Source organism: Polyodon spathula, chromosome 1 (assembly GCF_017654505.1).
Source record: "Polyodon spathula isolate WHYD16114869_AA chromosome 1, ASM1765450v1, whole genome shotgun sequence".
Classification (NCBI taxonomy): Eukaryota; Metazoa; Chordata; class Actinopteri; order Acipenseriformes; family Polyodontidae; genus Polyodon; species Polyodon spathula.
In genome coordinates this window covers 64,805,514-64,818,765 of record NC_054534.1, presented here as the reverse complement: position 1 = coordinate 64,818,765, position 13,252 = coordinate 64,805,514, and the positions used below count along the sequence as shown (strand labels likewise).

At 37.7% G+C, this 13,252-nt stretch overlaps 1 protein-coding gene across 2 annotated transcripts; it reads right to left on the bottom strand.

Annotated features, from left to right (window-relative positions):
• Window positions 1-369: 369 nt before the first annotated feature.
• Window positions 370-5,449, bottom strand: LOC121298185 (glutenin, high molecular weight subunit DX5-like). Of its 2 annotated transcripts, XM_041225164.1 has the most exons (12): window positions 5,389-5,449; window positions 4,887-4,950; window positions 4,686-4,784; window positions 4,344-4,394; window positions 3,814-4,050; window positions 3,630-3,683; window positions 3,008-3,169; window positions 2,693-2,761; window positions 2,056-2,133; window positions 1,908-1,952; window positions 1,508-1,546; window positions 370-1,172 (listed from the first exon to the last, which is right to left on the bottom strand). In XM_041225164.1, exons 2-12 carry the CDS (start codon window positions 4,938-4,940, stop codon window positions 795-797), a joined length of 1,266 nt encoding a protein of 421 aa, XP_041081098.1. In that variant the 5' UTR covers window positions 4,941-4,950; window positions 5,389-5,449; the 3' UTR covers window positions 370-794. The 2 variants fall into 2 exon arrangements, with proteins under 2 accessions (XP_041081098.1, XP_041081185.1); XM_041225251.1 differs by lacking the exon at window positions 2,693-2,761.
• Between the last annotated feature and the right edge of the window lie 7,803 nt (window positions 5,450-13,252).

The following is a 13,252-nucleotide window of genomic DNA, read 5'->3' as shown; positions in this document are numbered from 1 at the left end:
ATGTACATTTTGCTATGTGGCTGTTAGGATCAGGAAGTTTGGAGACCCCTGGTCTATATAGTCTGTAATTTATAATACAGTTATGTTTGTAAGTGTATTTTTCTTAAATGTCATCAATATTGGTCAACTCAATAAATATTTTAATGACCACAACTTAAACCCACTAAATCTGTAAATCCAGTATGCTGGTTTATGCATGCTGTGGGTTATAAACTCTGAATTTCAAAGACATTACACATGTCACAACCATTTTTTGTGCTTTTATGCATTTTTATTTTTTATTTTTTCAAGTTTTATTATGAAGTGAAATGTCGTTTTTTTTTATTAAGAAAAAAAAAACAAGCAAAAAAAAAACAAGTTGTGCTTTCAGGAAATTGTATTTAAATACATTTTAAATAACACAAGGTAAATTATGTTACATGCATACAAAAAGAGAATAACTTCGATATTCAAACAGTTTTCATTACACATGATGTAAAAGTTAACATTTAATAAATATCAGCTTCACCATGTTACAAAAAATATGAAAATATTGCAAAGAGCTGAGATGTCTAATAACTTCATATTTGAACACTTACAATGAGTTACACGACCTGTTTAAAGCCCTGCACTTTGAAGACTGCATCAGTGTTAGTGTGCAGATTAAAAGAGTTTCATTCTTAGGGGCGAATGCTTTTGGTAGTATAGTAGTTGACTTCTGGCATTTTGTTTTCTGAGGGCTCGGCAGCTGCTGTGGTTGGCTCTTTCCCTGCAGAAGCTGGTGTGGTTCATGGGGCTATGGATTTCACTGTGTCCTATGCAGCTGGTGAGTTGCCTGGTGTTAGCATTCTAACCCAAGCAGGTGTGGTCAATCCTACAGTAGGTAGTTTGGATTGAGGGGCTGGCTGGTTGCCTCTTTCAAACATGGTTGGTGGGCTTCCTTGACCTGTAGGAATAACTTCAGGGACAGTGGGGCCTCCTCCCTGGCCTGCTGGGAGAATTTCAGCTGTTGGCAGCCCAGCTTCAGGCGCGACTGGGTTGGTTCCCTGACCTATTGGGACAACTCCACCAAATGGTATGCTACCCTCTGCTCCTGGTACACTTCCGCCAAAGCTTGGAATGCCCCCTCCAAAAGCTTGTCCAGCAAAGCCAGGGATGAATCCCGCAAAACCAGGTAAAAGGCCACCAGCGACCTGTAGATAACACAACAAGAATACAGCCTTCAACACTGCAGTGTAGAATGTTTAGTAAATACTAACTTACACAGATTCCTTTCACACCACGTGTTATAATGCAGGAATTGATTTGCTTGGCCAGACGTAGTGTGTTGTTAAGAACTGATATGAGATATACTCTAACCTGTTCTTAATTCCCAAGAATTATGCTTTCATAAGGATATTCTTTGTTTATATATATATATATATATATATATATATATATATATATATATATATATATATATATATATATATATATATAGAGAGAGAGAGAGAGAGAGAGAGAGAGAGAGAGAGAGAAATTTTAATACCTGTAACTCTTCAGAGCTTACACTTCCAAAAGCACCACCCTAGGAATTTAGGAACAAATACAGGTTCATTATTACTACTAGCTGCTTGTTTTATCTGCTAATAACAGCCCCATGTTATTTGTAAAAAAATGATCCAACATAAAAAGTTTAATTAATTAATGTCCTTTAAAGCAGATAGATAAAAAATACCTATAAACCAGGACTAGTGTCAGTAGTTTCATATATGGTTGTCTTTAAAATAGCGGCTTTATCAGTCGCACTGTCATGAATAATGATATTATTGCATAATTATTAAACTTAAATGCATGGTAAAAGCTCATCCCCAAAACATGTGAATGCATAGAATCCATGCATTTTGGTTACTTCATATGTTACACTATGAAAATACAAAATCATTTACCGCCATTCCAGGCTGAAGCTGTACATAAACAACTTGTGGATACATCTGCATGACAAAGTAGAAGGTTTCAGATTAAAATCATTATAGTAATATTGTGCATTTAAATTCCTATAGGTGCATTTACCAAGAATTTGCTGATTAAACATACCTGCTGTTGCTGTTCCTGCCCTGGCTGTGCCTGTTGTTGTGGGAATGCAGCAGGCATTAGAAAACTGTAACCAGGGAACTAAAACAAAAAAAGGGTTTTTAGACCTTGCAAACAAATATGTAACATGATGTGTTTTTCACACAATAAAAGAAAAAATAATCTGCAAAACATTGTGTGTAAAAATATACTGTGTTTCTCAGCAATGCTGTGAAGTTTGGTTTTTCAGCTGTATGAGCTACAGATTGAAGAACAGTACATGAGCACCACCTGCTGGTAAACTGAAGCATCGAATGTGCTGTGGGCTCGAAGCAAAAATACACGAGAAAGTCTACATCTTTACAGAGATAAACTATAGCTCATTTGCACACCTTGAAGTGTCTATAATATAATATAATATAATATAAGGAGCATGTAGTTGTACTGAGAAAATTGCATGGCTGAAATCACTTCCAGCCAATCAGAGCACTTGGTTTCTTTTATAGCAGGTACTGCCATCTCCTGGTTAGATATGGTCCGTATCTTGAAAAGAAAAAACTGAAATCCTTAAATCATCACTCTGCCCTGGATTGCTGTATACTATATATTAAACTATTGAATAAACAGGGCATAGAATATCTTCCAGCACATTGGTGACTACCTGTGGTGGCTGGCCTTGAAGAACAGGCTGGTAGGGCATCATTGGTAAAAATCCAAAAGTGGGAAATAACTGTGAAAAAATGTATGGGGAAAAAAAACAGACTTTGTTTGTTTGTTTGTTTGTGTGCGTAAAACCCAATAACTCACATTACTACTGTGCTGTTTTTTATTTGAGTTTGGTAATCTTTCTGTTGAATTTCAAGATAAGAAAAAACAAAACAGACCACTCTATCAAGCTGGTAAAATTCCAATCCGTGTCATTGAAAAAGTAAATACGAAAGTGCCCCTAATCCCCTTAAGAACCACAAAGACTTACCTGGAGTTGCTGGTCCTGTTGACTTGGTTGCTGCCCTTGAGCATTTGGGATCTGGACCTGGTGCTCTGGTTGATCTCCACGTTGTCCTGGCTGTTGGTCCTGTTGTGTAGGCTGCACTGATGCCTGAGGTGTAGCAGGATCATTGCTAGCTGCAGGAACAGCCTGGAATACATGTACAGCTGGTATTTGGTTTTGAATTTTTTTTGTTTTTATGTCTATACCCCCTTCTGCTGGATGTACTGTATAATACCACTGTACATTCCCACTATAGGGATGGAAATACGACTCCCATTGCATAGCAGTTTGATCCACTCCTGGTTTTACTATGAGTCTAATAAGACACATCTGAGCTTGTTCCCTATACACCGGGTCTACTCAAGCACCAATTAAAACCTGGAATAGGTGACATTGCTATGCAGAGTCTTATTTTAATCCCTGCCACTATTTGCACTGATAAGCAGTCTACTGTCCCTTATTGTTTGAGGATTGGTGAGATGTAGGCTGTTCAAAGTGACACTTTTGGTAAATACTTCAAAATATGACCAATAAAGTGATTGTTTCTTATGCGTCTAAATAGTTGGCCAGTTTAAATATGTCTTTATTACTAAAGATTTAAACTTACTGTTGACTGCTGTGGTGGAACCTGATGGAACAAGACTGGTGATTCATATTCATACTGTAAAAAGGGAATGGATAAGGTAAGGGGGTGTAATGTTTCATATTTAATGTAATGTAATCATATTTCCAATATGTGTATTAGGATCCTGAAAACTGCATATGGTCATATTGTTAAGAGGCACACCTACCTGTTGATTCCTGTTTATCAGCCTCTCCTGTTGCAGTCCAGGCAGGAACTCTGCTAGTTGAACTTTAGGAGGTAGTTGAGGGGATGATTGAGGGAACTGTGGGGGTTGCTGAGGGTACTGCTGTGGGGGAAACAGAGGAGGAAACTGTGGAAGCCTCAGAGATGAGCTTTGACCCCAGGACTGCCATGTTGTCTTTGGGGGTAAGGGCTGTGCTGGGAGGTTCAATGAGGGGAACATCTGAAACAAAGTTGACATTTTTTATTATTAGAAATACAATTCATAAATATCATATCAACAAAATTCAATCATACACGGCCACTGAACTACACACGTTGATATTTACTGTACCATAAACCCTTCTAGACTTGTATATTAGTAGTATATCTGAACTGCCGTTAATTGTATTACTTTATTTGCCTGCTGATAACTTTATTACAGAATGCAAATCAACTTTTTGAAAGCACGGAGGGAATTAATCAAATGTTACGATAAATTTGTGAATTGGAGGATTAGAAGGGTATATATTTTACCTGAGGGTGCTGTTGCTTAAACCTTTTATAACGAGCAATATCTTGCATCATCTAAGAAGAAAAAGCATGTATTTTAAACAGTGTTATGATTTTGCAAAGACACGTTTGCTTGCTAAACCATCACTTTATTTCAATTGAGTTTAATCACAGGGTTCTCGCCATCAGCAGAAACTCAAGTAATCAAGCCATTAAAATGATTGGTAATGAATATTTGGAAGAATTATTATTATTACAAATGTTGAGCCATTGGCCACTATCATCTTACTTCAACACATTATTGGTGTGGAAATATTGGTTGAGTTCTTAATATACAGCTTAATCTGGACAGTTTTTAATACTTACCTCAAGGCTGATGCTGGGATATCTCAGAATGCCAGGCTGTGGCTCCTGTGCTTGTGTCTGTTGCTGGATCTGTTGATGCCTTTGGTGGTATACTTGAAGCTGAAAACATGTAAAGCGTTATATTGGCAACTTTTCTGGGAGCAAAACTCATTGGAATTTACTGATACAATTAAAAAAAAGAAGAAAACAAAAAGTACTTACTGGTACACTGCATGTTGTACCTAAAAGACACATTAGGATAACTACGGCCTTCATTGTGGTTCAACTGAAATAAAATCGATGCATTAGGCCAACACTGAAAGAAGGTTTGAACTTCAGAGGTAGACGTGTATTCATTTTGTAATGATTCTTGAAAAATAAAATATCTCTTGGCAAATGTAACTATACAGGTTTCTAAAATATTTAGCATTGCAAATGAAACAAACGTTTTAGAAACTTCCTTCTGATATTTTTTATCTCCCATGAGGAGATCAGAATTTAAACCACACTTCCATTTCTATAACAGCAACTACACTACTGTGAAATAGATATGCCTACAGCTCATTTCTGTACAGATATCAACTTTGATTTATTCAACCTTCACAGGTAAAATTTCTGAAATGGAACAGGTTTATTTGAAAACAATAATGTGTTCTAATTTACAATATATCAATAGTTAAAGTTGTATATCATAATCTAACGCATACACATTTTGAATGTTTACCTTTTTTTGGAAGTTTGGAAAAAGACTTGAGATAAATAGTTCACTCGATTGAAAAAGCTTCTTTACAGTCTGAATGAGAATCCTTCAATCCAAGAGGAATTTAAACCCGGTCTCCTAGAGAGAAGAACCAATCAGATTTAGCAGAAGAATATGACCTCATAGACACTTTCCCTTCCACATGCAGGGATTCTGATACAGACAACCTCTGATTATACTTAATTACATCATGTCTTATCTTGCATTACAACAGGTGTCTGAAAAAAGTCTTAAACATGACAACTGAAAAATTTCAACCACTTGAAGTTGTATTCTGGGACTGATTGGAAGGTGACACCTGAGTTGCTCTGGTGGCAAATTTCTTGCAGAATAAAAAGATTCAATAGAGTAGATGTAAATTTGTAAATACAACTTTAACTGCTTGCACAACAGTCATTGCAATCTTATTACCAGTAATATATATTTTGATAATTTGGGGGATTTCTTTTATCAAGGAGTAATGTGGCAAGCAGTGATATAAATATAGCCATTGCATAAATCAATAAAATAAGACCCTGACAGTAAACCCTAACCCTAACCCCAACCCCCCAAATAAAAACATTTAAGGCCTAACCCTAACCCTAACCCGAACTTTTACCTTCACCCGAACTCTAACCCTACCCAAACCCAAACTGAACCTGGTGCTAAACAAATACGGGTAGCAGAAAAGTTTGGCGGCTCAAAATCTGTTGTAGCACGTGTTTGAAATTGGCTACGAAGTTGCACGCAAAATTGAGAGTGATTTACAGTTGGAGGTGGCGAATCATAAAAAAAACAAACATTGGACAACTACTTATTTTAAAATTATGCTTCTGTATTAAATGTAAGTACTATATACCAAGTTTGTCTACTGTTTAAGCATATTGATAGTACGTTGTTGTTGTACTATGTGTACAGTACCGTGTGTACTTTTTTGTTTTACACGTCCTTGTAGTGTTAGTAAACAGGTCTTTCTTGTGATATTTGGTGTTTTAAGTGTTTATGTTTTAAGACTAATGAACCAAGACGTGTATTTCAGTGCAATGTTTCTACAACTATAGTATACATCGTTTTTACATATACATACACTTGAAAATGAGGCTTTTTGTTTAATAACAACATTATTAAGCAAATTGATAGCACGTTATTAAGCAAATTGACAGTTTCGATAAATTGACCTCTCTGTCTTTGGTAGCATGTGGTTCACTAAATTACACATTTTTATGCTTGCGAACAAAGCAAAATGTAGCTCAATTATGGCTGGGATAAAATCAAAACTTTGACAACCTGCTAATTAATAGTGTTTCTTTTTATGAGTAGATAAGATACTTACAAAAAAAAAGAAAGAAAAGAAAATGCTATTAAATACAGTTTTGTTAAGTGTGATTAGCGGGTTGTCAAAGTTCTGATTTGGTCCCAGCCTATGTTTCTTTTTTATAAAGGCATGACATTTGCATTCACATTTCAATACTTCAGAATTAAACAATATAAAGATGAATACTGCCAAAGTATTGGTCTATGACTTGGTATACCCTTCATGCCATTTACTGTATTTTTAGTAAGCATCTGTCTAGCTATATGGATGATACCAGGCATAATAAAAATGAATAGTGCATATAGTATGTAATAGTAAACATATGCAGACCTAAGCAATTAAGATTCACAAGATGATTAAGTCATTTCCTTCAAATTAGAGGTTGAGTAAGCTTAAAAGTTATAATTACTTGTCTTGGGTAGAGGGAATGCTACCACAAACCTTTTGAATTTGCTGTTGTAGGTGAAACTAAGGGCATAAGCAAAGTATTTTGCACCACTCTCAGTGAGAAATGCAACTTTGGCGTTTGATGTTACAGGGGCTCCTGAGTGGCTCATCTGGTAAAGACGCTCTGTGTGGAGTGCAGGATGCACCCTATAGCTGGTTCAAATCTAGGCTATTCTACTGGCGACTGTGGACGGAAGCTCCCAGGGGGCAGCTCACAATTGGCCAAGTGCCGCCAAGGGAGGGAGGGCTTAGGTTGGCCAGGGTGTCCTCAGCTCACCATGCACCAGTGATCCCTGTAGACTGGCCGTGCCCCTGCGGGCTTGCCTGTCCAGAGCTGTGTTGTCTTCTGACATTGTAGCTCTGGGCTGGCAGCATAGCAGGCTAGCACAGTGAAAAGAAGCAGTTGGCTGACAGCACACGCTTTGGAGGACAGCATGTGTTGGTCTTCACCGCTCCCGAGTCAGCGCAGGGGTGGTAGTAGTGAACTGAGCTGGATTACAGCTGGCAGACAGACTGCTTTTTGTGCTGATCTGTTGCTGCTGTTCTCTCGTGGTCCAGTGTTTTTTGCTGTGTTTTTTGCTGGCATTGATCTTACGGAGCCTTGCTTGCAACGGTGTATTAGGACTTCTAAAAAGACGCTGGGTCAATATATAGATTTGTGATGAAGTAGAAAACCAATGTGTGTGTGTGTGAATCTTGTCTGGGTAGAAAGATAAATAGTGTAAATATTACCCCTCCCCTTGTATGCTTTTCGTCATTTGTTTTATATTTATTTATTGTATTTGATTCTTTTATTTGAAGAAAGGAGAAACCATCTTGGCATTTTAAGTCTTATAACTGCCCTACTTTCTTTGTTTTTATAAAAGACCATGGTGTTTTCTTGTCTATGTTTTAACTTTATGACTTGCTTGGTATTTTAATTATTTTAAGATTATTAGTGTTTTAAGATTTGCGAGTTTAGAATTATTGTTGTACCATTGTCTCTCCTATTCCTGTTTTGCTTCTGGTTTAATGAATACAATGTACTTAATAATTTCAATGTACTCTGCGATTAATGACTGTTTGTGTGTTGTCCCTCTACCCCTTCCAGTGCCAAATAAAAAGAACCTGAGCTGAGGTAATCTGTTTATTTTTGTTGTTTTTATTTTGGGTATTAATTACACCCTAGCATAGTTGGACTACAAATTAAAAATATAAATCAAATATTATTATAATTATCTTTATTTTTATCCCTGGTCGGTTTCTATAGGGTGCTTGCCACAGAATTGTTGATTTAACCATTATAATCTGTATTTCACTTGAAAGTACTACCTACCATCCCGTGGAAAGCATAGCAGATTCATTGTCTGTTTTGGTTAGTTCAACCTGGAAGAGCTGAACTTTAAAGAAGGGGTGACAGGAAGATCTAGACAGCAGAACTGAAGCCCTGTTCCAAATACAATATACAGTGGTTCTGATGTCACTTTGTAATAAAGGCTAATGGCGAGACTGAGGTAAGAGAAGTTTTTCCAAATATGTTGACTGAACAAAACCTTTCTCTAAGCCCCTGACTTCCAAAACCTTAATGCCTAATTCAGGACTATGACCTGTCGGCCTGGGAATGTTGAGCTTTATTTTGAATTCTCAAAGTCAAGCAGATACAGTTCAAAACACAGAGAAAAACCAGGACAAATTTAATTATTTTTGTCCGGGGATTAACATTTTTTATCAGTATTCACAACTCTGAGCTTCATTACGCTACGATCTTCAAAAAGGGACATAGGACAAGTCTATTTTCTGAAGTATAACTCTCAGGTTCCATGGGAATTTAATTTTAGAAAATATAATTTATGGTAATTTTTTACCGCTGAATCAGGGTAGCTGATATAACAGATTTTTTATGCTTTAATAATGTTTAGGCTCCTTATCCTTCTGAATCTGAAACTTATATTACATTTGTTCTCAGAAAATACAGATCCCTAATATGAATGACTATACTGTGCCTGGGACATCTAGGCATCAACAAGTACAATACATCTCAATAGTGATCGTACACACAATAGCACAAACACTGTTAGATGCACAAAACGTCTAACAAGCTTAATTTTAAGTTACTACAGAAGACTAACCACCTTGTAAATAATAAAGGTGGTGATGTCTTCCATGTAAAATTATTATATTGACAGAGGGCAATCAACCTTGAAGCCAGAAAATATTATCAGAGTTGTTTTGATATTTAAATAGTGCATTGGCTGAAAAGCCCCATAAAGTCTGGTAAGTGATTTTTTTTTTGTAATACCTGTCAAATTTGTGCTTACCTGACTAAAAAGATATCTGTTTTATTCAGGCATGCTTGTAACTGGGACAGACAAATATGTCACTGAAGACAGAAAATAACATACAAAACCAGTCATAATTGAGCCTTGAGGTATTCCATCATTAACAGGCTTGACTTCGAACAGACATTACCTCTACTTGGTCCTACTTTCTTCCTGACGGGTAGGATGCAAGCAATCCCATAATAGCATATTATTTAAGTTAGGGGAATTCTCTCTAAGCATGAACAGGCTGTGATTCACAGTTACACATCTTTTTGGTTTGATAACACCAATGGTATAGCCAGTATCAAGTGTCAAGATGATCCTGTTATTTAAAAAAAAACAACAAATAAAAACAAAATGTTTGATAGAAAGTTTAACCTTAAACCTGATTTTATAAAACTGAATGGACCCTATTCACAAAGCTTTCATTTGTGAGTTATTTTGTGTTGATGGTGTGGCTGACCTAAGGAACTGCACTTGCAAATAGTGTGTTGATTTGAGTTGTATAAATAAAGTTTGTTGAAATGTATAAGTTTGTGTTTAATCTATCAGGGCTGGGTTTAAAATATCCCTTCATAATAAGAAAGGTGTGGAATGTGGCCAGGTATTATAATTGGTTGATTGATTATCAATGAACCCTGGCCACATGCTATACAATGCTATACTATTTGTTCTCAACAAGCAGGAGATGGGTGTGAATGGTCCATAGCTGGTTTCTGACTAGTCTGGTAAGGTAAGAAACTGCTATAACATACATTAAAATAATAGCGTGTTGTTAAAAAAATACATCCTATACTGTGTTAAATTGTTTAGTTCCATTTTTGATGGCATTGATGTAAGAAAATTAAACAGTTGTTGATTTGCAAGCTTTTAATGACTTTACTGTTCTCCTTTTTGATCCTTAAGTTCACTCCAAATTCTTAGCAATGAGTTCTATAAATTAAAATGTGGGTTGTTGTGGTTTCTTAAAAGAGACAACCAAAGCTGAACATACAAGACTTAAATAATTATCTGCAATTGCTTATTTTGCTATACAGTTAGTAGTGGAGCCTGCTGAAGCAACTTGCATATAAATGTAATGTACAAATAGTTGCTTCAACTGTTGCCAGAAAAAGGTGACTGAAAGTCTACTTGATAAAAGTTTTCATACAACTTGAATTCATTCACGAATAAACACCAAGGCGATCTTGGGTCTCACAGAGGGAGACAAAGCCACTTGCCAGTAGCTGTGGTTAACATAACTACTACAACAATTCATGTTGAATATTTTTAAACAAGGCAAGGTCTCTTGATTTTAACAGGTGATTATGTTGCTGGCTTTTTCTTTATCTGTCCATTCATTTATCATTGCCATTATTTTGAATTGTTTCAGAAAGTCCTGCCAAGGGTTCCTGAGTGGCGCATCCAGTAAAGGCACTCCGCGTGGAGTGCAGGATGTGCCCTATAGCCTTGAGATTGCAAGTTTGAATCCAGATCTGTGTTATCCTCCGGCGCTATAGGTCTGGTGGCCTTGCTGTGAATCCGCAGTGCGAAAAATGACGGACTGGCAGGAGCACGTTTCGGAGGGCGCGTGCTCCAGCTGCCATTTCCCGAGTCGACGGGGGCATTTGCAAGCGGTGATCTGGGGATTTCAAATAATAATTGGGCATATTAACTTGGATATAAAACCGGGGTAAAAAAATGGCGACGACTAAATTGATAAAAAAAAAAAAAAGTCTTGCCAATCAGCCTTACCATCATACTATAGTTGGCTGTTTACATCCTTTCAAGCTACGTCTGTCCGGTGATGACGTTGCATCCTGTTTGTTGCACACTTGCGCTCCACCATCACTGTGCACAATGCCATTCCCGCTGTCCCTTATTCTCCCTCGATGAAGATGACACAGTGCCCCTCAGTTTGCAGGGCAGTCTGCTGTCCTCCCAGCTCTGCCATCTTGACCCCTCTTTTTTTCTTTGACCCAAGGGCTCTCACCTCTCCGTCACTCTGTTCTCGGGTCGCTCCTGACCCTCAGCTACCAGCTCCTCCAGTCTGGCTCGCAGCTTGTCTCATCTCATCTCTGTCTCGTCCGCCATCTTCTCCCCCTGCTCTTGCTTCACCCCTCGTGGCAGGCGCTGCATGATCTCACTTCCGAACACCAGTGTAACAAGTGTGTCATGAGGGAAACAAGACTCGTGGAGACCAGATGGGATTCGAGCTTGCTGCTTTTAATAACTGAACTTAAAATAAAACAAACAGCGAATCCCTGTTTGGGTCGGGGTTCACGCCAAAATAATCAAATAAAACTAATGCCTTCACTCACCGCTCAACTCAACTCGTTTTTATCTTCTCACACGCACGCTCACTGCTTCCTCTCTTTCCTCAGACACTCACAGACACACTTCAGGTTTGTCTCATTGCTTCTCAGGTGAGGCCCTCACTTCCAGCCTCACACTTTGTCCCTCAAAGACACAGCAACAACTCCAGTCTCAGTCTGTGCGCCTTCTCCCACTCGTGGCTCCCCTCCCCCATTATTTATAGCCTCAGGGGAGGGTTCTGCCCACCATGTGCATGCACACACACTAATGACATGCCTCGAACCCTTACAATGCAAATAAAACTAAACAAAACATTACAAATAAACAAACAAGACAAACATATTGTCCAGGACTATGCCATCGCCAAGGTCGTTATTTTGCGCGAATTGGTTGACAGCTAAATGTGGTGCTGGATTTATTTTATTTTGTATGTGTATCGAACTTTTATTTTTACATTGTCATCGCCGTGTGAGAATTTACAAATGAGATTACAGGTAAGTAGTGTTCCGCATTTTCAGTTTTTATCTTTAAAAAATGTTTCCGGGAAGTTTTCAGAGTTTATTTTACACATATTAAATTAGGAATAAAAATCAGTAAAAAATTGTTTTTAATTGAAACATCGGGGAAAAAAATCTCAGTATACACACTACATGTGGAATATGATGCATAGCAGTTCTGGTTTATGATTAAGGTTAATGTCCACAGCCACTAATATTATACTTTCGTGTAAGTAATTCAGTTTAGTTTTTGATGAAGCTAGTAACTACGCCCAGCAATTGCTACAGTAATCAGGCTTGATTGGCCGACATACAGTGGCTCTCTAAAGTATTCACCCCCTTAGACTTTTCCACATTTTATTGTGTTACAACATGGAATCAAAATGGATTTAATTAGGAGTTTTTGCCACTGATCAACACAAAAAATTCCATAATATCAAAGTGAAAAATAAAATTTACAAATTGTTCTAAGTTAATTACAAATACAAAACAGAACATAATTGATTGCATAGGTATTCACCCCCTTGAGTCAGTATTTGGTAGAGGCACCTTTGGCAGCAATTACAACCATGACTCCACATCTGGACACTGCAATTTTTGCCCATTCTTCTTTGCAAAATTGCTCAAGCTCTGTCAAGCTGGATAGGGACCTTTGGTGAACAGCAATTTTTAACTCTTTCCACATATTCTCAATTGGATTGAGGTCTGAGCTTTGACTGGGCCACTCCAAGACATTGACCTTTTTGTTTGTAAGCCACTCCAGTGTGGTTTTGGCTGTATGTTTGGGGTCATTGTCCTGCTGGAAGATGAATCTTCTCCCAAGTCCCAGGTCTCTTGCAGACTTCAGCAGGTTTTCCTCCAGGATTTCTCTGTACTTTGCTGCATCCATTTTTCCCTCTATCTTCACAAGCTTTCCAGGCCCTGACACAGAGAAACATCCCCATAGCATGGTCCTGCCACCACCATGCTTCACGGTAGGGATGGTGTTCTCAGGA

Coding starts and splice junctions, on each gene's coding strand:
- LOC121298185 (XM_041225164.1), bottom strand. CDS start 4,940: ATGAAGGCCGTAGTTATCCTAATGTGTCTTTTAGGTACAACATGCAGT. Junction 3,170..3,629: donor TTCCACCACAGCAGTCAACA/GTAAGTTTAAAT, acceptor CATGTATTCCAG/GCTGTTCCTGCAGCTAGCAA. Junction 2,134..2,692: donor TTCAAGGCCAGCCACCACAG/GTAGTCACCAAT, acceptor TTTTTGTTTTAG/TTCCCTGGTTACAGTTTTCT.